The sequence below is a fragment of the Chiloscyllium punctatum genome, chromosome 14 (genome assembly GCF_047496795.1).
Source record: "Chiloscyllium punctatum isolate Juve2018m chromosome 14, sChiPun1.3, whole genome shotgun sequence".
In the NCBI taxonomy this organism is placed as follows: domain Eukaryota; kingdom Metazoa; phylum Chordata; class Chondrichthyes; order Orectolobiformes; family Hemiscylliidae; genus Chiloscyllium; species Chiloscyllium punctatum.
Genome location: NC_092752.1, coordinates 39,127,241 through 39,154,376, shown reverse-complemented (window position 1 = coordinate 39,154,376; position 27,136 = coordinate 39,127,241). Strand labels below are relative to the sequence as shown.

The following is a 27,136-nucleotide window of genomic DNA, read 5'->3' as shown; positions in this document are numbered from 1 at the left end:
AATTTGCCGAATCTCTCTTAAAACTCCTTATACATAACTTCAATTCCACGATGCTCATCAACCTTCTGTCATTTTCTCAAAGACTCAATCAAGTTAGTCATGCACAATGTGCCTTTAACAAATCCTTTTCTCTCTTTGACCAAGTATCAATTAATTTTATCTCAGGTCGATGTCTCTGAGAGTTTCTCCATGAGTAACCCTGGTTTGACGAACCAGTAGTGCCAGGTTTATGCCTTCTCGCGTATTGTTTGAATGGGGATATACCATTGCATTTGTTTACTTCTCTGCACCATCCCTATAATGAAGGAAGAAATTGTAGCCAGAGTTTTCGTGATTACTTTTCCTCAGCAACGTTGGGTGTATCCCATTTGAATGAGAGTACATTTTTAACTTCAAAAATAAATCAAAGCTTTTATTTCCTACATTGTGCTACTTGCACTGTAAGGAACTTTGTTGAGGCATTAATTCTGTGGAAAATAATCGTACGCTTTCAATGCTCAAATGATCTGTAGAATGTTTTTCCGAGATGTTTCCTAACGAGAAGTACATATCTCAGCAGTGCAGACTGTGCTCTACTGCTCGATTATCTCTTGTCTTGGATCCATATGCATACGTAAAATCATTTTATGTTAAATCCGAGGTTTTGAACGGCAAATGCTTCAATGTTGCAAAGTGCACCAAGTAAATTTGCAGTTCCTTGTTACCACAATGCCAATTCCTGTATTTTACTGGCATGCTACTTTTTGAATATGGAGATGTAGAAAAAAAATTGGAATACTTCTTTATGTACTGTTGGTTCAGTATTTATATCTAAAACCACCACTCAACTCACCTTTTGATATTTTCTCCAATGTGATACAACTTGAATCAACTTTTACAATTTGGAGCAATCTTTTGGTTTTGTATACTTGCTCTTAATGTTGTTTTATCTGGTCAAGGAACTAAAAGTTATTTTGCTAATTAGCTATGAAAGATTAGAGATTACCTGATAAAGAATTTTGTAAATGGTAATAGATCTGAAGGCTTTGATGATCTTGTTACATTAAACTCCACCCATGCTGGTGGTGTCACGCACAGTATGTGAGTGAAGGCACGAAGTTTTACACTAGCCTTCATTAGGACTAGGTGTATTTTGTACAGCTCCTGCAAATTCTAGTAATTAAGCCTGACTAGTGTAGTCGTAGTTATTGCCATCATCTAATAAATCAGCTTGTTAATTAAGAAGAGTACTCCCCTGTAAGGACTCTGCGATTCAACTACCACTGATCATTCGACAGACTCTAGACAAAATATGTACAAAGGATGATGGCAACTACTCTACCTCAAACAAATCTTACTCATAACCACAAACAGGCATAAGTAGCGCACACCATGGGATATCAGTAGTGGAAACCAGTTTAATACCACCAAGAGGATAATGCAGTAACCCAAAGGTTACCTTTAGAAGTCAAATGCTTAAATGACTTATTTTTTCCCCAACCGTCATTTGCAGTTGATGATATTTAGTTTTTCAATGAAATTGAACTTTTTCTTGTTAACAGCTTTGCTCATTAAGGAAAAGGGAATTTGTGCTGTGGAATGCAGCATGCTTATTCTGAATCAGAGCAAGGTTTTCTCTTCTCTCCTGCACAACCTACCTTAGCTGTACAAAGTTAAAAATCACACAACACCGGGTTATAGTCCAACAGGTTTAATTGGAAGTACTAGTTTTCGGAGTGCCGCTCCTTCATCAGTCCAACACTGGCATCTCAAAATCATGCCTTAGATGTGCATTTCTTTTGCACTAATGTTACATTTTACTCAATTTGTGTACTTATTATCATGTGACCTCTGAGTAAAATTAGTATTTAGTAAGGAATTATAAACAACTTTCTGATTTAGACTGATCGTAAGGCATATTTGCAATGAAACTGCTCAAATTCATTTCACTCAAGCTTGTTATATATTACTTTTTTCAAAGAATAATCATATGAGTAAGTACCCCCATTCTAGATAATGTAACACTTTCTACCTTGCTGAAAAACAAACTGAGCAAAAGGATTTTATAATCTGAAGTGTTGAGTCAGAAAATAAATTTTGACAGCATTGCTGTTTGCAAAATAGAATTTGTTGATTGTCCAACAATAAGCAGTGACTAACGAAGTTATAAGGACAATAATGTTGATAAAAGATTTAAACTTATACCATCTTTGTAGAGGTAATTTAGATTGGCAGAAGAATAACCCAGATAAGATTTCACCCAGTCTGTGTTACAGATTTTGGAAAATATCTAGGCCGGTGAATAAATTGTCAAATGTATCAATGCTCATTCCATATTACAAAACCATTCTGTCTGCTCAAGTAAAGCATGGATAGTGATTGGGTTCTAATTTAAACTAACCTGAGATTACTACCGCAGACATAGGAGTAAAAGTAATTTTGAACTTCTCAATTTTTTATGGCATCAGTTCCCTGAGGAGACAGAATTGGATCTGTTATCAATCACCGTCGATAGTCCATCTCATTACTCACCCATCAGTGAACGTTCAGTGTTTAGTTCACCCAGAACCCCACATGTCGTTCAACAAAGAATTGCCTTCCAGCTTGATGATGCAAAGCGAGACGACAGTTTGTCATCTTCTAGTGAAGAGTCTGACCGCGATGAAGAATATGATAAAGAAAAACCTCAATACATCAGGAGGACACCGTGAGTGCACTTTGTGTTTTTCTTTCTAAAATTATTGAATAATTGTCTCCAGGATCTATTGAAACTAAAATTTGAAAGCATGATGTCAAACTGTAAAATTTTAAGTGAACTACACAATAGGATTGACATATTTTTTACTGGTCCACTTCCCCCACCCACCTCTGCCTCCCTCACCCTTTGTCCGCAGTGTCTGATTCTTCCTCCACCCACCATGGAGCCTTTTTCTTCACCTGACCTCCCCACCCCACCCCACCCCACCCCACCCCATCAACCATCATCCCTCTTACAGCTTTTTCTTTCACCTCAGTCTCCCATTCTCAGATTTTCTTTCTTTGCCACCCCACTCCCCTTGCCGTCATTTTCTTCCCCCTTTCAACCCTTTTTTACAGCTTCTTTCTTTACGGAAGTTCAGAATGCCGAGAGGGATCAGTGAGAACAGTTACTAAAGGTCAATATTGTGTGTGTTGTGTTTCTGAGACTATTTGCGTTATCTATCCTGTAGACATAACATACGCAAAAAGAATGCAGGGCTTGCTGCAGTCCAACAACTTTTTACTGATCGTTGGCCTTCAACATCAATAAACAGAAATTCGCTAAATACTGCAACAGAACGGAACATTGATTTTGAGCTTGATGTTCGTGTGGAGATTGAGAGTGGAAAATGTGTACTGCATCCAACTACACAGCAGCTGCAGCAAGCAGAACATGATGAATTCAACATTAAAAGGTATGAAAATCCTTTATTTGCTGTTCTTGTCTTTGTGTGTAAATACTTGCACTACAAATATAATACTTGGCTTCAAGAATGTGCACTTAAGTTAATTAGACATTTCTCCATCACCTTTCAGTTCTGTCATGTTTTGACTGAAAATTGCAAGAAGTGACAATGGCAAATCTGGGAACTTAGTGAATGACAGGGCTGATGGTCTATTTCATTAGTAAGTAACAGTTCTGAGGAATGACTGTGTAGGAAGTCATAGAATAGAGTTGAATCAGAAACAAGTTAAATAAACAAAAGGAAAGAAAGAATGCATTCAGAGAAAGAGGCAAACAAAAATCAAAACAAATTAAATTTTAAAAGATTGCAGGAGCAATTTATGTCATGCAGGAATGTCCATGGTTTTGGTTCCCAAGCTTTAACTTTTAGGAGCACATTTAATTGGGAATTAATTGGGAAATTCAATAATTACTTCAAAATCACCGGGACATTAACAGCGATCAATTGTTTTCTTGAAAGTTAACAGTGGAATAGAGTAAGGTGTCCAGTAATTTGTAGTGATTCTTAACTGATGGGATATCTTGTCCTCACTGCAACTTGCTAGATGATTTATGCCCTAAGATTAAATTGTGCATTAAATTTACTTACTCTCCAAGCAATTCTGGGCCAGTATCCATTTTTTTTGTTTACAAAATTCAATTCAATATTTGAGGATTCAAAACACTCCCAAACTCTAATATAATACCATGTGAAAAAGTAGATGATTTCTGAGGACTTAAGAGGCCATAAATATTTCTGTTTGATTCCTCCTTGGTTATAAAATAAATAATTACTCTTAAATTTATTTACTCTGTTGCCTATTTGCATTCCCTGACATATTGCTTAGAATTAGACTAAGAAGAATTTGCAATTAATAATGGAATCGTATGTGTATTCAAGTCAGACTATCAGCACACAGTTGAGCGACTCCAAAACAGTTTTTCAGTTGTATACCTGCATTAGTTTCCAGATCCCACGTCTTCTATGAAGACACACCAGTGAACAAAAATAAATCCCCAATTTGTAAACACTCATGGGGTTGCCAAATCTGATTCACTGCATCATTGGAAGTTTTGTCAGGTGACAATATGATGTTCCAACCGGACAATATTCTGATCAACAAGTACGACAACTGCATTTCGATTGCGATAACACCTTTAATGGTTCATATCCAAATCAGCCAAAATTTGACCTCGAACCAAAGGAGATATGGGGTCAGTGGACCAAGGTCTTGGTTAAAGGGCGATATTTTAGGAAAGGCGTTAAAAATGGAGAGGAGGTAGAAAGGTTCATTGAGCAAATTCCATACCTTAGAATCTGGAAAACTAAAGGCAAAACTACCATTTAAAGGGTGACAGAAGAGGACAAGAGGCCAGAGTAAGATAAACACTGGTCGCAAATTTGTTTTGATAGTGCCACAAGAAACAGAAATTGGAACAGCTGAACATTGTGGCATCATTGCTTATCCACGTGGCAACCCATGCTTGAGGAGTCTAAGGGTAATTTGACATACCAATTTAGATAGATCAAGTTAACATCCTTTTACCATCATCATAATGTGCTCAGCCTACATTATTTAGTCATCCAACTTGCAGGTGTGATGCTTTTGTCTGACTTGTTGTAGCATTTGTGGAAGAACCACAGTGTGGTCTTGGAAGAGTTTTAATGACTTGTTGTGTTTTTATGGCAGTGTTTTTGCAATTGAAGAAGTAATTGAGAATGAGATTCCACAAAAATTCCCATCTTCAGTCAGGGCAGACCCCAACACAAAAATTTTAAATACAAGGTTAAAGCTGCTTCAAATGATTTTTAGTTGGCAGTGGCAAGTGGGTGATTCATCTTGGCCTCCATCTAAGATCCGTGGCCATCCGTGTATCAGCATCAGTTGACTTATTTCACTGCTTGTTTTATCAAGAACCAGCCGAACGCAGTTGGTAGTAGCAAGGGCTATTGGATTCATAACACTCTGGCTGTCGTCTTGAAGACTTGTTCGACAGCACTAGCTTTGCTGCTAGCCAGGCCCAATACATCTAAACATTGGCTTCGACCTGACAATGTGAAAAATTACCAGATGTGCCCTGTCCACAAAAAGCAGGAGGAGTGCAATTTGTTGAATTACCGTCCCATTACTCTATTTTCAGTGATCAACCAAGTGGCGCAGGTTGTTGACAGTTGCTTTAAGCAGCTCCTACATAGCAATAACCTGCTCATTGCTACTCGTGCTGGGTTTACGAGGGTCATTTGTCTCCTGATCACATTCAAGCTTTGGTCAAAATACGAACAAACAGCTGAGTTCCGGAGGTGAGGTGAGAGTGACAATGTTGGCATAATTTGACAGTGTGTGGCATCAAGGACTCCTCGTAAAATTGAAGTCAGTGGTAATTTGAAATACAATTTTCATGGGGTGAAGTCATGGCTGGCAAGGTGGTTGTGGTTATTGAAAGCCAATCACCTCATCCCCTGTATATCACTATAACATTCCTTTAGACCAGTGTCCCATCAAGCCATCTTCAGCTGTTTTCTCAATAATTTTCCTTCATCATAAGGTCCAAAGTGGATGTGCCAACTGAAGATGAGACTGTGAATGTGCATTGATAATGGAGCAGTCCTGCCTGCATATAACATAACCTGAACAATATTCAGACTTGGACATTATATAGCAAGTAACAGTCATACCACACATTTGCCAGGCAATGAATATCTTCAACAACAAAAAAATGTCTGAGCACTTCCTCATGGTTATTCAATGGCTTTTCACTGTCAACATCCAGGAGGTTGCCATTGATTGGATGTTTAACTGGGGCAGCTGTTGTTGGAAAAAGCATTGGAAAAAGCAGGTCAAAGACTGGGAATTCCACAGCAACTCACCACCTGACTCCACAAAGCCTGTTTGCTATCCACAAAGATGGAAGTCAAGAAATACTTTAAGCTCCCACCTCCTCACCCCAGGTAGCAGACACATTGCAACTCTATTGTCTGCAAGTTACTTTCCAAGTCACGCTTATGACTTGGAGAGAAATGCCTTCCACGATCACTATGGTTCCAAATTGTTTTACAGCCAATTAAGTCACCTTGAAATGCAGTAACTGGGAACAGTACTGCCAATTTGAGCATATTAAGTTCCCAAAAACATCAGTGATATTGACTAAATATTCTGATTTGCGCTGTATTTGAGCGATAAATATCTAAAGTTCCAAGGATAACTTGCCTTTTCTCTAAAATTGTACTATAGGATTTTTCATGCTCACCTGGGAGATTGAAGTGTTTTAATTTAAGATCTTATCCAAAAGGGTACACTTCCAACAGAGCACCACTCATTTGGTACTGTGCTGGAGTGTTGATGTTTATGCTCAAATCCTGGAGTGGGATAGACTGTGTAGTCCATAATCATGTAGCTTAGACTGAGTTACTATTTTGGAGGAGATACAAACTATTTTCTTATAAACCTGTTCAGAGATATTATTACAGGTGAGACTTGCTCCAGGTTTCCTGGCTCAGAGGTAGGGATACTACCACTGTGCCACAACGTAGATATCTAGTCTTACTCTCCTGTAACTTGCTTTTTCACTAATGGATAATAAACCTTTTTGTTACTCCAAGAATATATCTTTTCGGCCAAGGCTTCCACATGGTTACCCTTCACTGTTTCGTCAGCAGGAAATTGAGGAGCAAATATGCAGGGAGATCGCAAATAGCTGTCAGAATAATAGGGTTGTAATAATAAGGGATTTTAATTTTCTAAACATAGACTGGAGCTAATATAGTGATAAGGGGTTGGATGGGGAGGAATTTAAGTGTGTTCAAAAAAAAATGTAGATGGCTCTACTAGAGAAGGGGCAAAACTTGACCCTTGGGAAATAAGGCAGGGCACTGAGGTGTTTGTGGGGGAACAGTTTGGAACAAGTGACTAGTTCTATTAGTTTTAAAATAGTTATGGAAAAGAATATGCCTGGTCCACAAGTTAACATTGTAAATTGGGACATGGTACTAGACAGGAACTTTCAAAAGTTGTTAGGGGGAGGCTGTTTGCAGGTAAAGCGACATCTAGCAAGTAGAAAGCTTTCAAAACTGTGATAACAAGAGTTCAGGGACAGCATGTTCCAGTTAGTGTGAAAGGCAAGGCTGGCAAGAGTAGGGGACACTGAATGACCAGAGATATTGAGATTTTGGTCCAAAAAACGAGTCATATTGTCTGATAACTAGAATCAAGTGAATCCCTTGAGGAGCATAGGGAGGGAGTGCAGGCAGGGGTACATTTAAGAGGGAAACCAACGGGGTAAAAAGTGAACATTCTACTTAATCTTATTTGCTTCAGTAAATAAGTTTGAGAAAATTCCCAATAAATTCTGCAAGTACATTAAGGGGCAAAAGAGCAACTAGGAAGAGAATAGGACCCCTTTAAGATCAACAAGGCCATCTATATGTTGGACCACAGGAGATGAGGGAGATCCTAAGTGAATATTTTGCATCAGTTTCCCTGCTAAAATCACGAGAGTCATTGTTAAATGAATAACCAAAGTCTTTTCCCCAAGTTCGGGATCCAAAGCTAGAGGGCATAGTATGAAGGTGAGAGAGGAAAGATTTAAAAGGAACCTGAGGGGCAACTTTTTCTTACAGTTGGTACATACATGGAACGAGCTTCCAGAGGAAGTGGTGGAGATGGGTACAATTACAACATTTAAAAGCCAAGTTGTCAAGCACATGGATAGGAGATGGGCCAAATGCCAGCAAATGGCACTAGTTCAATTTAGGAAACCTGGTCAGTATGGATGAGATGGGCCAAAAGGGCTGTTTCCATGCTGTGTAACTCTATGACTCAATAAGCCTTATACTGTACTAGAATTTGGATTGGTGGCAGCTTTCAACCCAAAAACCTTTGAGGTTAACATCTAGCACACTTACTATTTACAATAAGATGTCAGCTGCAAGCATGAGTTCTAGCATTAACAACATGAAAGCTCAGATTTGTAACAAAGAAACCACACATAAGATGCTACATTCTGTACACCTTCCAGTATAAGTCAAAAACCCAGAAAATAACTATAATCTCTTGAAGAAAATAGAGGCCTTTAAATTGTGGATCTCAGACGTGTGCTAAAATTTCCATATATAGACTGTAAGGCAAAGGAAACAATATTTGAAATTGTAAGAGCAAAATGAACTCTCAAGTGGCATCCAGAAAGGAAGAATATGTCAGTATTTCGTCCATTTGATTTGAACTGAAAACCTACAGAGGCCTCTTCTAGAGGGCAAAGAGGAGAGCAGCAGAAGGTAATGTCAACCTCGGCACTGTTGAATGGTGGATACCCCAGAGCGGTTGCGGATAAGTTTCAGTGAATGTCTGAAGATGGCTCAAGACAAGTTATAAAGAACACATCTTTTTATTTCCTTTAGTTTTTGTCTTATTACAAAGATGGTTGTACTTGCATTGTAAACAGTTCAAAGAGTACTCCTTGGGATAAAGGGGTTGTCTTATGAGGAAAGATTAAATATGTTGGGCCTATGCTCATTGGAACTTAGAAGGATGAGAAGTAATTGTATTGAAACCTACAACACAATGAAAGGGTTTAACACTTTAACAGGGTATATGCTCAGAGGATATTTCTCATCTAGAATTAGAGAATGCACTTTCAAAGTAAATAGTCTCCCATTTAAGAAAGTTGTGAGGTGGAATATCTTCTCTCTTAGCATGTTTTTTCTTTGGAATTCTTTTCTTCAGAGAGCTGTGGAGGCTTGGTTGGAGAGATTGTTTGATCAGGAATTTGGAGTTTGCACGACAATTGGATAACTGTTATTTTGTTGAATTATGGGGGTGGGGTGTGCAGGCTGCAGAGTCAAAGATTCAAACGGCTTACACCTCTTTCTTTTATTCTTACATTTGACACACATGTTCTATTATGCAGTGCAGTTTATGAATTTAAAGAGGAAGTCCAAGTAACTCGCAATTTATACAACAATAAGTTCAGGATATTGTGGCTGTAGTGCAGATGGATGATTTTAAGGAAATAATGAAATTTAATTGTTGCAGTAATTTCAGATGATTGAATACTACACTTTCTTTATGAACAAACTTTTGTTTCTGGAACCTTGAAAAATCAGAAAACAATAGATTGATTTTCTTTTGGGTACTCTATGGACTGTTCAAATCAAATGGACAGTTACTTTAATGTTACTGTAGAATTTGTTTCATTACAATATAATGTTTATTTGGATGTGCATATTTATGTAGTTTAGAGCTCTGAAATTGACAATGTTAAAATAAATTGTATTACTTGTGCAGGAGTATTGAGAAGAGTTTAAAAAATTTGGATCAAGATACTCCAGCAAAAAGGAGAAAAACACATCAGAATTATCAATCAACTTCACACTTAATAGGTGGAAAAAAAGTGCCGCATACCCTACAGACTAAAACTACAGAGTTTGAGAACACAGTATTTTACATTCCAGGAGTAGATGTAAAGGTAATAAGAGGAAACTTATAACTGTGTTTAAAAGAAATAATAATGATTTGCTCTGCATTTTTTAAAGAAAATTATTTGATATTAATATTACTTTTTAAGATTTGCAATACAAAATCATTGTTGTTGATATTACATCTCCATTATTTTACTTCGTATGTAGGTAACATTGGTGAGGAAGACAATCTGTTTAAAACCTTTTTTTCTTTGAGAGCAAGCTGGATTTATTGTTCATTTAAGATGCAGCTAATTATTTACTTCAAACACAGTTAAAAGTTTTCAAACAACTCTACTTTTAATGCAGGTATTTTTTTAATGCACTTGCATTATGCTGGCTTTATTGAGCCTATAATTTTTTATGCCATTTTCCAGGTTTAGAGAGGATTGGAATGCAGTCAGAAAATGGGCTGGATTTTCAGAGCCATGAAGACTCCAGAGACCTTTACAAATAGTGGGTGGGATACAGACCTGGAGGTCAAACTTCAATGTCAGACAGATTTTCATAACAATGATGCTTGGCTTTTCTACAGTCTAACATCATCAAAATTTGGGGATTAGGAAACAGGAGGTGTTGTTGCAAATTGATTGACAGGGAATTGATGTGTGCTTCTGAGGACAAATGATTTTCAGAGATAATCTTGAGGGGATTTACACAAATTGAATGGTCTTTCATGAATGAGACTGTTTTTCTGTAGTGAAATTTATAATAGATGCTTAGAATGTCTTTCATATCAGCATGGCTCCTGAGGTCTGACTGAACTGGTTACTAGCCACTTTGAACTGGTGAAGGAGCAGCGCACCGAAAGCTAATGTGCTTCCAAATAAACCTGTTGGACGAGAACCTGGTGTTGTGTGATTTTGAACTTTGTACACCGCAGTCCAACACCAGCATCTCCAAACCATGACTAACGACTTTGTTATGGTAGTTGGAAGTGCAAAGGTAGTAGGTGACTGGGGCACTAATACTGGATTAGTGGTGCTGGAAGAGCACAGCAGTTCAGGCAGCATCCAACGAGTATGCTGCCTGAACTGCTGTGTTCTTCCAGCACCACTAATCCGGTATTTGGTTTTCAGCATCTGCAGTCATTGTTTTTACCTTGTTGACTGGGGCACTAAGTTCATGTAGGGGCTATAAGGGGCCATGGGGATGAGCAAGGGTTCTAAATTGGTATTAACCTGGACTGAAAGAGGGTTGGAAGGCTGTAGTTGCAGTTTGCCATCCTATTTCCTGCAGGGAATTAAAAAAAGAGAAACAGCTACATGGATTGTTCCAGCATATCTGTTCGATTCCTTTTCTAGTTGATATTTATAAGAAAACATTACCAATTTTTTGACTGGGTTTCAGTAAACGATTACTGAAAAATTTAGTTTGATTAAAAAGTCATAAGTGATCATTTTATTTTAACAGTTGCATTACAACTCCAAAACACTAAAGGCAGATTCTCCAAATACCTCCAGAGGATCATCTTTGCCAAGAACTCTGTCTAAAGAATCCAAACTGTATGGTATGAAAGATAGCGGTCCTCCCCCTGCATCCACTACTAATTACAGCAAGGCTAACTTCCTGCTTCCTCCCCCTCCCCCACCATTACCATCAGGTATACAATTTATGGATTTCTGTTTTTGTAGAAATAGAACCTTACAATTTTGTGTTTTGCATAGAACAGCATATAATGTGTTCAGGATATTTAATTTCAGGAGAACAGAATGCAAACAATATTGTAGCTAGCAATATGTTGAAATGGCATGTGCTATCACTGTAACAGTGCTTGTGTCATTGTTAATCTTAGTGTGAATTTGCCTTGTTTTACAATTTAAATTGTTTATCAAACAGCACAAATATCATGAAAGTAACCTTCAAGAAGCTTCCCAACATCTGTGCTTCTATATAATAAAATACATTGATGTTTAAATGTTAATTCGGCCTTTTCTGAGCTTTTTTTCCACTTTGGTAATGAGATATAATGTTCTTATTTGTGATTTGTTCTCCAAAGTTTAGCAACATTTATTTATGCTGCAGATTGTACGGACAGCAGGATAAGGAGAATAAAGAATGCAAAAGACTTGCTAAAGTTGTAATAATAAATAAGTTTCAAGCAATTGTATTTAAATTGTTTTGTTTTAGAATGCTGTAAACTAATCTCATCTAATTTTTCAAAATTTTATGATACGTGGTTAATTTCTTTGAAATAAAGATCTCACATCATGTGCACTGAATTTTATGGATACTGTGGGCAGAGGGTAGAGTGCTGTGCCCTCACCAGTAAATCCACACTCAGTCCATCTATGCTGCCCAGTTCATGTTTTTGCAGGCAACATGAGAGCCATCATATGGGTTGCTAGTCTTTGGCCCAAACACACTGCCCGGTTAAAGGCCATATCATATCACCATTTTTATATAGTTGGCTGCAGGAATGGCCTTAATGTCTCATGTAGCTTGACATCTTTAAACCTGTGTGTTGCTGATCAGTGGCCAATATTGCATCTTTCCTTGAGCCTCCTATGTCATTTACTGGGCTCTGATATTGCCGTTTTGATTTGCCATGTCCATTCTAACCCTGTCATCATGACCCAAGTGGGATCCTGAATGTTCTTGAATAACTAAGATTGTTGCTGAACTCCAACTCCTTGGCCTATCTGCAATACTGGCAGTAATCATTGCTCCGGCATGATGATGTCACTATGCTCCAGGACTCCAGTTGACCAACAGCTCTGTGAGATGGGTCATCCTCCTATTCATGCCTCGTACTAATTAATGGACTATTGTCAAGCAGGGCAACTAGCTAAGTGAAGCAGGATTTGTCTGCAAGGAGCCCACACTCCATGTGAATTCCAGCCCCTTTCAATTTCTATCAAAATCTAGTTCCAGTTAAAAGTGATGATTTGATACAACTTGCGTTTCTCACATTATCTCAAATGTTCCACAGTTAACATGTAGTGACTGGATCAAGTATTTCTTTAATGTGGGAAAGGTTTTTAATTATAATAGTGGGCAATATTTTAAATTTTTATTTGTATCTTACTTGGTCTAAACTATCAAAGAGCAAAATTAGAATGTTTCACTAGTGGTTTCCAAATTCACTGCTATTATCGGAATTCTAATTAATTTTTTGTGTCTCAAATGAAAGAAATTCATATTTCCGGTTATCTTTACAATAATGCATAATTCTTGCAGCCAAAGGAAAAGGAAGTGGAGGTGTGAAAACAGCGAAACTGTATGCTTGGGTTGCTTTACAATCTCTTCCTGAAGAAATGGTGATCAGTCCTGGCCTGCTGGACTTCCTAGAAAAAGCTCTGGAAACAATTCCTATAACTCCAATTGAAAGACATTATACAGGTATCTCACAATAAGAGAAACTTTCTCTTGGCACATGAACAGTCCAATGAGTCTGTCTGACATCTAACTTGAATATTAACTATTTGTATTTATGCTCTCTAGAATCATACGGTATGGAAACAGACCCTTCGGTCCAACTCATTCATGCCAAAAAGGTTTCCCAAACTAAACTAGTCCCATATGCCTGCATTTTGCCCATATTCCACTAAACGTTAGTATTTACGTACCTGTCCAGATGTCTTTTAAATGTTGTAACTGTACCTGTATCTACTACTACTTCTGGTAATTCATTCCACTTACAAACCACCCTTTGGGTGAAAATGTTGACCCTCAGGTCTCTTTTAAATCTTTCTCTTAAAAATATGCCCTTTAGTTCTGAACTCCCCTATCCTATGGAAATGACTTTTGCAATTCACCTTATTTATGCCTCTCATGATTTTATTAACTTCTAGAAGGTTTCTACTGTTAAAATGCATTAGAACAAAGAACAAAGAAAGTTTGCAGCCCAGGAACAGGCCCTTTGGCTCTCCAAGCCTGAGCCAATCCAAATTGACTGTCTAAATGTGTTGCCCAATTCCTAAGCATCTGTATCCCTCTGCTCCCCACCTACTCATGCATCTGTCCAGACACATCTTAAATGAATCTACTGTGCCTGCCTCTATTTCCTCTGCTGGCAACGCGTTTCAGGCACCTACCACCCTCTGTGTAAAGTACTTACCACGTATGTCCCCCTTAAACTTTTCACCTCTCACCTTGAACACGTGACCTTTCATTATTGATTTCCTCACCCTGGGAAAAAGCCAATCTCTATCTACCTTCTCTATACCCTTCATGATTTTGTAGACCTCAATCAGGCCCCTGCCTCAATCTCCTTTTTTCTAATGAAAACAATCCTGAACTACTCAACCTCTCTTAACTCAAGTCTGCACCCTGTTGATCATGAAATAGGTTCAGGGTACCATTTCTTTCTGATCATAAGCTTTACTTATGAATCTTGGTGACTAGTCAAGGGTCACCCCAAAATTGTTTTTTAACAGCCATCCGAATATGGAATATGCGCCTTGAGTTTCTTAAGTCCATGTACACAGATAAACATTTCCCCACTATCTGCTGGATAAGAAAGTAGTCAGTTGAATTACCAAATTAACCTGACATCTATAAATTACTTTATTACCAAACATTGGAATATGTTCTGATAATATTTACATATTTGAAAGTAGAGGTTCATTTTTTTAAAAATTGGAATTTAAAGTAGCCACCTGAAAACTGAAGGGTGATCATTATTCGTTGCCTTTCAACCATCTATTCTAAAGTAGCTTGGTAGAATGTAAATATGAAGGACATTACTAGCATATATGGGTATCTTTTCGAGCATTGGTACAGATATAGTATCTCAAAGCGAGGTCATCCTAATATTTGAACTACTTTGGATTGGTAGAAATCAAGCGTGCAGGCTACAGTTATGAAATATAGGAAACGGGAACAAAACTTAATTTACCATCCTTTTCCTTCCTCATTCATGTGAGGGTTAATTTTACTCTATTTGTAAGTGCTAGTACACATTAAAGGGTAAAAATGTTGTTAGCATTGACATGTTATGAGCATCTGTTTGTCTCTGCTAATAAGCATATTCTTGAGTAAATATTTTGTCCATAACCTGTTTAGAGTTTGTCCTGGAATAGATGTGCTTTAAGCTGCTTATTACTCAGCAATTCAGGTGGAGCATTAAAATTCATTCAAGCTTTAATCCCTTTCAACATGTTAATTTCTACCATGCAACAATCCCATTGGAGAGATTTGACAAATTTCCCATGAGTAGGTACAGTAGCTTATCGAGCTAACAAATGAGCGTTATGGTTAATTCTGTAGCATGAAATAAGTCTCAATCATGGATAATTTGGAAAAATAGTTGCATAACAGTAGCAGTCCATGAGAACTTAGAGGAGTGCCCATTGTGACTTTGTGCAAAAATCTGTGATTGCCAGAAATCTGAAATAAGAACAAAAAGTACTCGAATAACTTGGAAGTCAGGCAGCATCTGTGGCGAGAAACAATTAATACACAGAATCTTATAGTAGAGGTCATTATAGTTAACCAGACTATAGAGCTGCTTGCTCATTAGAGAGAGACGACTAGTGGTGCTCTAACCCGCCTCAGGTGAGGGGACAGTTTGAGAAGGAAGAGTCCTTCATAGTAACCCAGTCAATGGTGGAATTGAATCCACGCTGTTGGCTTAACTCTGTGTCGCAAACCAGCTGTCCTTGAGCAATGTGGGCTATGGCAAAATATGTGACTGAATCTGACCAGAAGCCTGTAAGGCCCATGTTGGGAGTAATTCACACCATTTTTTATGCTTTTCAGAAGTAGTATGGGTTTCTCGGTAGGCAGCAGTGAGTCACCAATTAATGGGGATTATTACTCTTTAAACACCTTAAGGCCATCACACTCCTGTTGCCGGTGGACAAGCTTTATGGAGTCTGGAAGTGAATTACTTCCTGCAGAACAGAGGAACCTTAATTATCCGAATGACACGAGCGGGGAGTATTTTGTTTGGATAATCTAATGCCGAATCTTCAAGGTTCCTCTGTATTCCTAGCCTCTAACCTGCTCTTATAGCCACTCTATTTGTAAGACAAATTTTTCAAGGTTGGATAAAAGTTTTCCTCTGGTCACATACAACTTAGCATTGATTGACTAGAATTCCTTTCAATTCCCAAAGAAACCTGAGGGTGTTCATTCTGACTGATGTCATTAGTAGCAAAGTACATGGTAGTTCTGAAAAACTTGGCATCATTTAGATGGGGGATATATTTATGGGCAGCAGATTATGAAATTGAACACATTTTATCAGCGGATATGAATGAGCTAGAGGCAAAGAAATTCAGGGTTGCAGTGGTTGGCAGCCACTGACAGCCTGATCCATTGGGAAGGAATCAGTGATCACTCGACATAAAGTTGTTGTTTAGCCATGTCAAGAAAACTAATCTTCTGTCTATACCTGCGGGTACTGCCTCTACTACTGGAACTTTGTGTGCAACCCTTCTGACCTGTGAAATGGCAGGCAGCTGAGGAATAAGCCACTGCTGCTTGTTAGTGTTGCTTACACTTCTCTAGTGCTGTTGGTATTTCTGGTGATGTTGTTCCTGGAATCACTTTATGTCCCTCATCAAAAGGTCCAAGATAGAATTTCAAAAACTGCTACCATACTGCAGTGAAAACTGACAGAAGGGAAATGCAAATGAAAATTAATAAAGTTCAAGATAACCGATATGATTTCCTACGATTCACAGCGATCATTATTATTTATCATATTTTCCTTATGGATATTAAAATTCACATTGATCCATCTATTGCTGCCTTACATGGAGGGCATTTTGTTTAGTGGTGGACAGTCCTTCTGTCCTGAAAAACTCCTTTCTTTCTTCATACTCATCGCATGCAATAATTCAGTAGACCTCATTAATAAACCGACTCTTTCTGCATCGTTGTTCTTCCAACATTGTTTTATTTCTGCACTTGAGATCTGGATTGATATGCTGAGGATTATTTATGACATCGATTGTACCATCTAATATAAATAACATTAGACAAGTACATAGCAATAATTTATAATAAATGGTAATTTTTCATCAATGTTGTACCTAACTTCTTTGTATTTTACATGAAAGATCAAAAGAAACCAACATTTTAAATTGGTATTCTGTGATCAAATAAATTAGAGGTCAGTTATCTCAGTTGGCGTGATGACTAGAATAAAACAAACAGTGCACCCATTCTAGCTGTGGTAGTTCCTAGAGTCTCTACCTCCTTGCCCATACTTGGAGTTGTTATCCTCAAGTTATTCATAACGAATTATCTTTCTCAATTGGAGAGATATTTCTATAGTCCATTGCTGACAATGGGTCCATCACATTACATGGGTTTGTTGAAAGAGAGGGATGTTATTGCTAATGTTTTTCATGTTGCATCATCAGGGTACACACAAGAATGCTACATTTGAAAAGATTGTAACAATTTATACTAAAGGAGAAAAACTGGCAAATCAAATCTGATTAGTTGAGACTTTAACATAGAAAAAGCATGCCTCTTTTCAGAAATGTTCAAGTTCTTTACTGTTGATAGAATAGTTTCTCCCAAGGTAAGATTCAAAACAGTAATATCGTCTTTACTGCTGACTAATTAAATTCCCTATTATAGCCCTCAGCTCCCAAGATGAAGATGTGGGTCAGTTTGACGTTCCTGAGCCATTGGAAGAATCAACAACGTCTTTAGTATCATCATCTACCTCATCGTATTCTTCTTTTCCAGTAGATGTTGTCGTTTATGTGAGGGTGCAGGTAAGCAACCAATCGCTTTCACTTGGAATGACTCTAAAGATTTTGATCATGATTTAAAAATTTGGTAAAATTAAATTTGAATGCATTGTACTCTAATAGCAGAAGATAATAAACTATAGATGAATTTGTAATCTAAGTAAACACCTTGGCCAAAGTAAATCAAGTCATTGGCTCAAGGAAGCATGTAAGTATATTGTGTTATTAAAATAAAGATTGCCAAAGATCATATAAACACCAATGGCTTCAATTAAGGCATTTCATAAGAATTTAATTTTTTTAAACTTGTTCCAGATGCTATTTTTATTTATAACTCTACTGGAATTAATACTGTACAATATGAGGATATAATGATTTTGTTATGACAATGTGATATTCTATGATCGTGACAAAAATAAACGTTTTCTTGCCATGTCTGCAGTTGACTACATTTTCCTTTCCACTGTATAGATGGGTGAGGCTACAATCTCACAGTACCATTTTTAGCTATTTAATTGCAGCCAGAGTATCGCTTTCAATGGCCTCTCTTCCTATTCTATCAACCTTATTTATGGTAATAATAAGGATCTGTCCTTAGCTGCCCTCTTGTCCAAATGTTATCCCTGATTCTAAGGATGATTATGATTTGACTTAAACCCTGGAAGTCTTTCCCAGACCCTTTCATCATTCTACTTTAATGTCTATCTACCTCTCAAGCCTTGGTATCACTTTTGTGGCTCAATGTCCAATTTTGTTATATAACGCTCCTGTGAAGTACATTGTTACAACAACAAGTTTTTGTTGACAAAACTACATTTTGATGGGGATCAAATAGTTTTAGATTTTCCACTATTCAGCTGAAGGAACTGTCTCTTTGGTAGTGGATGTTAGTTAGCCAAGCAAGATAGTAATGATGAGGCAGAATTGAATGCCATTGATCTGCCCCTAGAAATGGATGCTTTTGGATGATATTACCAAGGGCACCACTTTGGTGAGAAGGGGAGAACCAAGAATAGATGGTTGAGGCGGCGGAGGTGACATTGCAAGAATAGGAGCCATTGCTGGAGATTCACTTGGCTACAGTTTGAGAAGTGAAAATGGAATGTTGGAGGAGGAGAAGGATGTAATTGACCTTGTTAGAGGTTGCAAACATCAGAGAAGAATGATGAGAGATCTTTAAAACAGTTACATCAGATGTCATTTGCAAATTTGATAGAGTCATAGGCAGGAATGGAAACCTGATTGGATTCATTCAAACATATATTCTGGGGGAAAAATAGTCACAGATTTGGGATTTCATGAACTTTGGAGAGGAATGGGAGCTGGAGATGGATTATAGAATGAAGGCTCCACATTATTATGATTAATGATACAGATATATTTGAAATGTAATATTGCTTGCCCTGTTCTTTTGCTCTCTTTGTGGCCCTGGTGCTTGAGATTGTCTTCAGTCCCAGTATTGGAAATCTTACCCGGAAAGTGAAATTAGACTTGGGGATAGCTTTTATGTTCTCCCACCAGCAGGTTTGAAGGAAGGGGAAGCAGATTAAATCCAAATGATGACTTGCCTACTGCCAAACTGTCTGCCCATGTCTCCACTGCAGTTTAATTGGGAGGGAAATGGAGTGGAAACACCTGCTGGCAAATTGAGGTGATTAACAGCCTCAACCTGGCGCCACTGGCAGGAGAGACTCATCCCTGCACAGGCTTGCTAATGTTGGGCTAGGAAGAGTGCATCAGCGGGGTCCCCACAAGCTGTAAGCCCACCCCTCCATCCAGATTCCCCTTTTCTATGGTCTCTCAAATCTGCCCCACCCCACCCCACCGGTCTCTCTCTGAGCATTTATTTTACTATCCCAAAACACCTAAAAAAGTTTTGTCTAACACTAAACACCTTCTCAAGCCTCAAGTGCAATACCTACAATGGCAGTGTTCACGCTTGCACTACCAGTGTTTGAGAACTGCCATGAGGGATGGAAATCTGATCTATTATAAGTGATTGGTTCTTCCACTGGGTAAGCTCCTGACAGGCATTTTAGACAGGGTTAGGGGTTAGGGGCAGTGACCACTGCACCTTGTATAACTTACCCCTTGGCTTTTTCACCAAGTTCTTAGGAATTTATATCTGTGGTACAGTTTAAACAATCCAATATAGAATTTATGAATTATGGTGAGCTTTAAAGAGCAGGAATAACTTAATTTTATTTTCACTTTTTTTTTGGCATTCAGTTAAAATGCTGAATTAGATGCTGAGGATGTATAATAAGAGGACTAATTTGTGCTGAGGTTAGAGGGGGTAGCTGTTTCTATGGGATAGTTAGGAAGCACTTTGCTGAGCACAAACCATATAGCCAGATGAATAATAACCTGCATGTTTGACCCCATGTTGTGGTAATAATGACGGTGGAGCTGTCGTATTTGCCATCATTATTCATATGAAAATGAGAGCAATTTTTGGAACCTTTAAAGATGCAGTTAAACCTGAAAATCTTGAAGTGATTGTCAATTATTTTATGCTTCTCTAGAGGATACTCTGTTGAGATTCCCCAGCTCCCATATACCCAGAATATAATCAGTGGGAAGTCTTTGAACTGATCAGATCTTATGTTCTTGGTTTTGCTCCTTGAAGTTTCCACTTTGGTACATGAGGTGCAACTGCCTTTTTAATGGTATACTATGCTCAAACTGCCATTTTTATTGCCTTCATGGGATGTGGGCATTGCTAGCAAGGCAAGCCTTTGTTGTCCCTATCTAATTACTCTTGAACTGAATGGCTTATTCAGTCAATCCAGAAGGCAGTTAAAAGCTAATCACATTACTGTGGACTGTAGGCCAGACTAGGTAAAGATGGCAGTTTACTTCCTTAAAGGATATTAATTAACTAGATTAGTTTTTGCAACAATCATCAATAGTTTTATGGTCACTGTTACTGAGACTAATTAATTGAATTTAAATTCCACTATCACTGTGGTTGGATTTGAACCAGTATCATCAGAACATTAGTGTGTCCCTCTGACTTGCCATTTGACTGACTGTATCAAGGTCAGTCCTGCAGTTTAACACACTCTATTCAGTAAGGGAGAAAATAAATCAGGAGATAACGTGCACGTGTGAATAAGGCAGTGCAATAATTATACAATAATTATACAATTATACTACCTTCATGTAGATTAGGAAAGTCAAAGCAATCAATCGAGGTAACCATAAGAGAGAATTTAAGGGGTGGTTTCCTAGGACAGTATGCTATGGATCCAACTGGGGATCACATTATTTTGGATCTGATGATGTGTAATAAGATAGTTTAATCAATAATTTCAGAATAAAAGATCCCCAGTGACTATAACATAGTAGAATTCAGTGAGAGGGAGAAGCTTGGTCACTAACAACTGAACTTAAATAAGGGTAATTACAAAGGAATTAGGGCAGAGCTAGCTGGATGGGTGAGGCAGATGTTTAAGAACGTAGTTACTGACTCACAATAAAGATATATCCTAGTAAGAAAGAAGTATTCTGGGAAGCGGATAGGATAGCCGTGGTTAACCAGCGAAGTTAAGGCTAGCATAACGTTGAAATAAAAAGCATATGATGTGGAAAAGATTATTGATAATTGAGGATTAAGAAAGTTTTAAACACCAACAAAAGATTACCCAAAAATTACCAATATAACAGTTCTGTTTAAAAAGGGAAGATGACAATAAATAGTAACTATAGGGCAATTAGCTTAACATCCATATTAGAAAAATGTTTAAGTCAATTGTGAAGGATGTAATAACAGAGCATTTAAACATACATAATGTAATCAAGCAGAATCCACATGAAGCAATGGATGTAAACAACTTGAATTTTCAGAAGGCATTTGATGAGGTTAGGCTACTTAGTAAGTTAAGAGCCCAACATAATGATAGTAGTATATTACAAGGAGAAAGGATTGGCCAATTGTTAGGAGATAGTAGGGCATTTCCAGGGTGGCAACCTATAACTAGTGGAGTGCCACAAGGATCAATGAAAGACCACAATTACTTACAATGTACATTCATGACCAGGATTAGAGGAGTGAAAGTACTATACATATGTTAAGGATGAAATGCAAATAGGTGTAAAAAGGCAAGTGGTGAGGGTAACACAATGAGTCTGCGGAGGGATATAGACAAGTTAACAAATGGGCAATGATTTGGCTGGTGGACATAATTGGAAATGTGAGGTTATGTACTTTAGCAGGAAGAATAGAGGCGCAGAATGGTATTACATGGATACAAACTGCAGAAAGCTGCAGTGCAGTCCTTTTGCATACAGTACATTACAAAATGCTACCATACAAGTTCAGCAAGGAATGGGGATGGTAAGTGGAACACTGGACTTTATTTCAAAGGGAAAATAGTATAAAAATAGACAGGTCTTGCTAAAACCTTGTAAGGCACTAGTTAGACCACACCTGAAATACTGTGAATAATCTTAGACACTATATCTAAGGAAAGATATGCTGGTATTGATATTGTCCAGAGAAGATTCTCTAGATTGGTCCTAGCTATAGAGGTAAGATTATAGAGGGTTAGGCTTGTATTCACTGGAGGTTAGAAGAATCAGAGGAGACCTTATAGCACCAGAAGGCATAATCTGACAGTCAGGGGTTTGCTTGGTTAGGACAGAAATGAGAAGGAATTTCTTTTCTTGGACATTAGTCAGTCTATGGAATTCTTTAGTATAGAGGGCAGAAGAAGCATTATGCTTAAGTCTATTAAGGCTGAGATAGACATATTTATGGTCAGTAAGTGCAGCAAGGAATATTGGGGTAAGGTAGACAAGTGGAGTTAAGGATTATCAGATCAGCCATGACCTCATTAAATGACAGTGCAGATTTAATGGGCCAAATGGCCTACTTCTGCTCCTGTGTCTTATGGAAATAATTTGTCAAATTTCTATTTTAGAATAAATGTCACACTTGTAATTATTTTAAAGTTCAATATTCTAGCTTCATTTAATATGTCCCATTTATTTATTTCACTGTAAAATTTATAAGTCAAATGATTCACAGTGGTTTTTGGCCTGCTATCTTGTTCACAGTGAGAATACATCAGTATGCCTGGCTACTTATCCTGCTTGATGATATTGTTACTAGATACTTGAATGTCCCTTGGTTGAGTGCCATATTTAGCTGATGTCAGGAAAAGGGAATTCTACCCTCTAGAAATCACTATATCTTTTGTTCTATTACTGACTGCAAAGTTCTGAAATATCTGGTCTTTTGATGCTGACGATTACATTATAAGCCACAAACTATATTTGTTATAATCGGTTCGTTTGTTGCAATAATCGGTGAACAACTTTTGCTTTTGGCTGCTGCAGTACTATGCTGAGTATCAGGGAACATACTTCAGATTCTGAATTATCCATAAGCAGCACCACTTGGACCCTATAAATTAATCACTATATTTATCTTTAATAGTATAATTTAGAGAGATTTATATTCTAGTCTTACTCTGTATGAATTGAATTGCTTTAACATTGATTCATACACTCCAACACACTTTCTTGTATTCTGCAGCCTTCACAGATTAAGTTCAGTTGTTTACCTGTATCAAGAGTTGAATGTATGTTAAAGCTACCTTCACTGGACTTGGTGTTCTCGTCAAATCGAAGTGATCTGGAAAGTTTGGGTTTCTCGCATGCTTTCGATGGATCGCAAATGTCTGCCACTGCCACTTCACTACTCGCTCAAACCATATTAAAAACTGCTGCTAACAAAACAGGTATGTAGGTAAAGTAGCTCAAGAACGGATACTCCTCTTTATATCATCTCTGCATGTTTTTAGAGGAAGTCAGAAATGAAGTAAAGAAACTATATGATGTCCTTAGTTCACGTTTTGAGACTTTTCCTTGTTTTCTTTATACAAAAGTGTTGTTTCTTCTACTGTTGATATTGTTTGCTTTTACTACTTTTTGAGAATGTGACATTATAATTCAACAACAAAATGTATATATTTTCAAACTTGTGATATATATTCATATACTCATGATATATACTCATAATCTGAAAGTATTGCAAGAACAATGTGATTTGCTAACACTTTTATGAAGAGAACAGTTTATTTGCAGATATCCGTAAGGTGGATTACATACATCACATCACAAAGTCTTTGTTGTGGTTAATAATGATACATATAAATCGTTCTTTATGTAGAGGGACATGTATTCTTATCATTCATGAAGCTGTCAAACACTGCACAGCCCTGATCAAGGATCTCCCATGGCAGGCTAACTGCTGTTTGCTTCAAGATTATCAAAAGCAGATGGTTTTATTTCACACTTAAGTAGTGAATTTAAACTTATGACAGTCCAGGCTGGTCCAAGATCCCTAACTGGCATCTTTGAATGTTCTGTATTACAAAGCAAAATTTTTTCTACAGTCTCAGCACATTTTTGTGATTATTTTCCTTTTCACTTTTATGTCCAATAAAGCATACCAACAGACTTTTCTCATGTTCCTTTATATTTTAGTCCTAGTTTTGTTTCATAAACTAGTTTAAGTTATGAGGTCAAAAGAGAAAATGCTGGAAAATCTCAGCAGGTCTGGCAGCATCTGTAAGGAGAGAAAAGAGCTGATGTTTAGAGTCTAACTAACCCTTTGTCAAGGCTGTTGACAAAGTTATGAGATAGTTTGCTAATTCTTTTCGAGCTAAATGACAGTCACTATTTTCCAGTATTAAATAATTGACCAATTCCAGAATTATTTATGCAGAAAATTTCAAACCAGTTGCTGCAATCTTCATCTGTAGCTGAGGTAGTTATCTTTTTGCCAATGCCACAACTTGTAGCGTTAGCCAAAGCTCCCATCTCAATTTATGCTGCTTGATTGTATGATTTTAGTTTAGGTCACATTTGATGGTGGGTTTCATTGAGCGCACCAAATCAGCTCCAGTATTCGGTTAATAACTAATGAGTTATTACTTCATAAGAAATAGGAAAAGGAGTGGACTATTGGGCCCTTCCAGCCTGCTCTATCATTCAATAAGAACAAGTCTGATCCAATTTTCCTCATGTCTGCTTTCCTGCCCTTTCCCCATCACCCTGATTCCCCTACTGATCAAGAATCTATCCCAGTCTTAAGCATGCACAAGTGTCTATTGTCACAGCTCATGGGAACAATAGAAATTGGAGAAACCCTACAGCATAGAAACAGGCCATTTGGCCCAATAAGTCCACACTGCCCCTACAAAAAGTAATCAGACCCATTCCCCTACCCTATTGGTTTAGATTTACCCTTGACTAATGCAACTACCCTACACATCCCTGAACACTGGGAGAATGTGCAAACTCCGCACAGTTGCCCGAGGATGGAATCAAACCCGGCTCCCTGGCGCTGTGAGGCAGCAGTGCTGACCACTGAGCCACTGTGCTGCTTTCTGTGGCAAGGAATTCAATAGAGACTCAACCCTGTGAGAGAAGAAATTCCTCCTCATCTCAGTCTGAAATTGGCACCCCTTTATTCTGAGACTATGCCCGCTCATCCGAGACTCCCACGAGAGGGGAACATCTTTTTAGCGTTTACCCAGTCAAGCACCTTAAGAATCTTATGTGTTTCAATGAGATCACCTTTCTTTCTTCAAAACTCCAAACTGTTTAGCCTTTGCTTCCAAGACAATTCCTCCAAATCAGAAATCATCCACGTGAACATTTTCTGATCAGCCGCCAATGAAATAATACCGTTCCTTAAATAAGAGAACCAAAACAGCTCACAGCCCTCCAGGTGTCTCATCAGCCTATTTTACAGTTGCAGTAAGACATCCCTACTGTTATGCTTAATCACCTTGAAATAAGGACCAGCATTCCATTAACCTTCCTGATTACTTTCTGAATGTGTATGCTAGCTTCTATGTTTCGTGCATAAGAAATCCCAATTTCCTTTGTTTTGCAGCTTTCTCCCACTTTTCTCCATTTAGATAATATTCTGTTCTTTTGTTCTCCCTTCCAAAATGTACAACTTCCCATTTTTCCACATAACACTCCATCTGTCAACATTTTGTCCATTTACTTAAGTTATCAATATCTCACTGTAAATAATTTCTATCTCTCTCACAACTTGCTGATGAATCCTTTTAGGACAGGGATGATTGTGCCATCTAATGTACAAAATGTCTTCTGTCATGCATTGCTTTTGGCCGTCCTCATTCTGTGATAGTGACACCATCATAGGTAACTGGTTGTAACTATTCATGTACATGCTTTGATTTTCTTTTTAACTTCTAATAAACCTGTTCAAAGATGCTATCACATACCTATGGATCAAGTGAGACCAAGGATCACCTGATGCAGAGGTATGGACACTATCAATCCTTGGACACAAGAATCCTTGCATCCTTTGATATATTGATAAAGTGTTCTTCCACACAACTGAGTTTTATTTTTCATCACCAAATCACCCGTGGTACTTTTTCATCTATTAACTGCCACCAGCAAATCACCTGTTTTCTCCAATTAATTAATTTAACATACAAAAAGCCCATTGAGAACATTGCAAACAATCAAATGTGAGGAAATGTAGGGAGAGAGGAAGAGGGCTAAGCTAAAATGGAGTTTGGACAGGTACATGCTTAGATTTATTTTTAATCAACCTGTTCACAGATGTCATGTCACTTGAACTTGATACTTGAACCCTGGCCTCCTGTTCAGAATCAGGGACACTGTCATTGCACCACAAGAATCTCTTACATGTGTTTTTTTTAGTTTTATATTCAGAAGTGTTCTTATAAATAAGTTGTTCTTTCCCATCACCAAGTACGAGATGCTTTCATTCTGGATATCCAGGATGAACCTGTTCAGAGATATTATCTCAGACCTTTGGAGCATTTTGGACTTGGACTTGAACCTGGGATACAGACATTGCATCATAAGAACCTCCCCTATATGCTTTGATTTTATTTAAATTGCATGCTATGATTAAGATAGTGGAGTAACTCATCTGTTTAGTAACCTCAGTTATTTAGCCTAATTGTTTAAAAAGTATAAGTTATCATTATTATTTCTTAACTGATGTATAAATAAGATTGAGGCACAGAACTATGCTCCTTTATCAGAACTCCGTATGAACTGAGAGAATTGTGGCCAAAACTATATTGGATAAGATTCATTTAGTAGAATCAAGACTTGGGCTGGTTTGGTTGGGCTTCAAAACCACACTTTATAATGAATGAGGTAGAATACTATAGGAGGCCTGGACCTCTGAAAATGGATGATGTGATGGAATTAGAAGTTTTTTCTCTGAGGTGAACATAATTTTGTATTTTAACTTGAATGTTTTGGAGTCACCAGAAAACTGGGAAAGGAGATTTGCAGTTGATTCCAAACCTTGGAGCTTTAAATTTGTTTAAGTAGAGTAATTGATCAAACGTTACTCCATAACATAATAGAAAAGCCGGTAGGCATGTCTAGTTTAGATAGAATACATCCACAATATTAATCAAATGACGACCTCTACTACAATACTGAAAAAGCCTTTCTCATCATCATGAATAGCATTCTCATGACTGTGACCATAGTAAACAATCATTCCTCATCCTTCCCAACTGGTCTGCAACCTTTGACATTGTT

The 27,136-nt window shown here is 37.7% G+C and overlaps 1 protein-coding gene across 7 annotated transcripts in view; it reads left to right on the top strand.

Annotated features, from left to right (window-relative positions):
- kiaa1109 (KIAA1109 ortholog) overlaps positions 1–27,136 on the top strand; it is a 427,165-nt gene that overhangs the window by 353,641 nt on the left and 46,388 nt on the right. For 5 of the 7 annotated variants that reach the window (XM_072584207.1, XM_072584205.1, XM_072584206.1 and 2 more), the window contains 7 exons: positions 2,448–2,686; positions 3,189–3,413; positions 9,724–9,904; positions 11,310–11,499; positions 13,077–13,238; positions 17,436–17,575; positions 23,094–23,298. In XM_072584207.1, the coding sequence (XP_072440308.1) occupies positions 2,448–2,686; positions 3,189–3,413; positions 9,724–9,904; positions 11,310–11,499; positions 13,077–13,238; positions 17,436–17,575; positions 23,094–23,298 (1,342 nt within the window). The remainder of the gene's footprint in view (positions 1–2,447; positions 2,687–3,188; positions 3,414–9,723; positions 9,905–11,309; positions 11,500–13,076; positions 13,239–17,435; positions 17,576–23,093; positions 23,299–27,136) is intronic. The other 2 variants (XM_072584210.1, XM_072584208.1) reach the window with 1 other exon arrangement.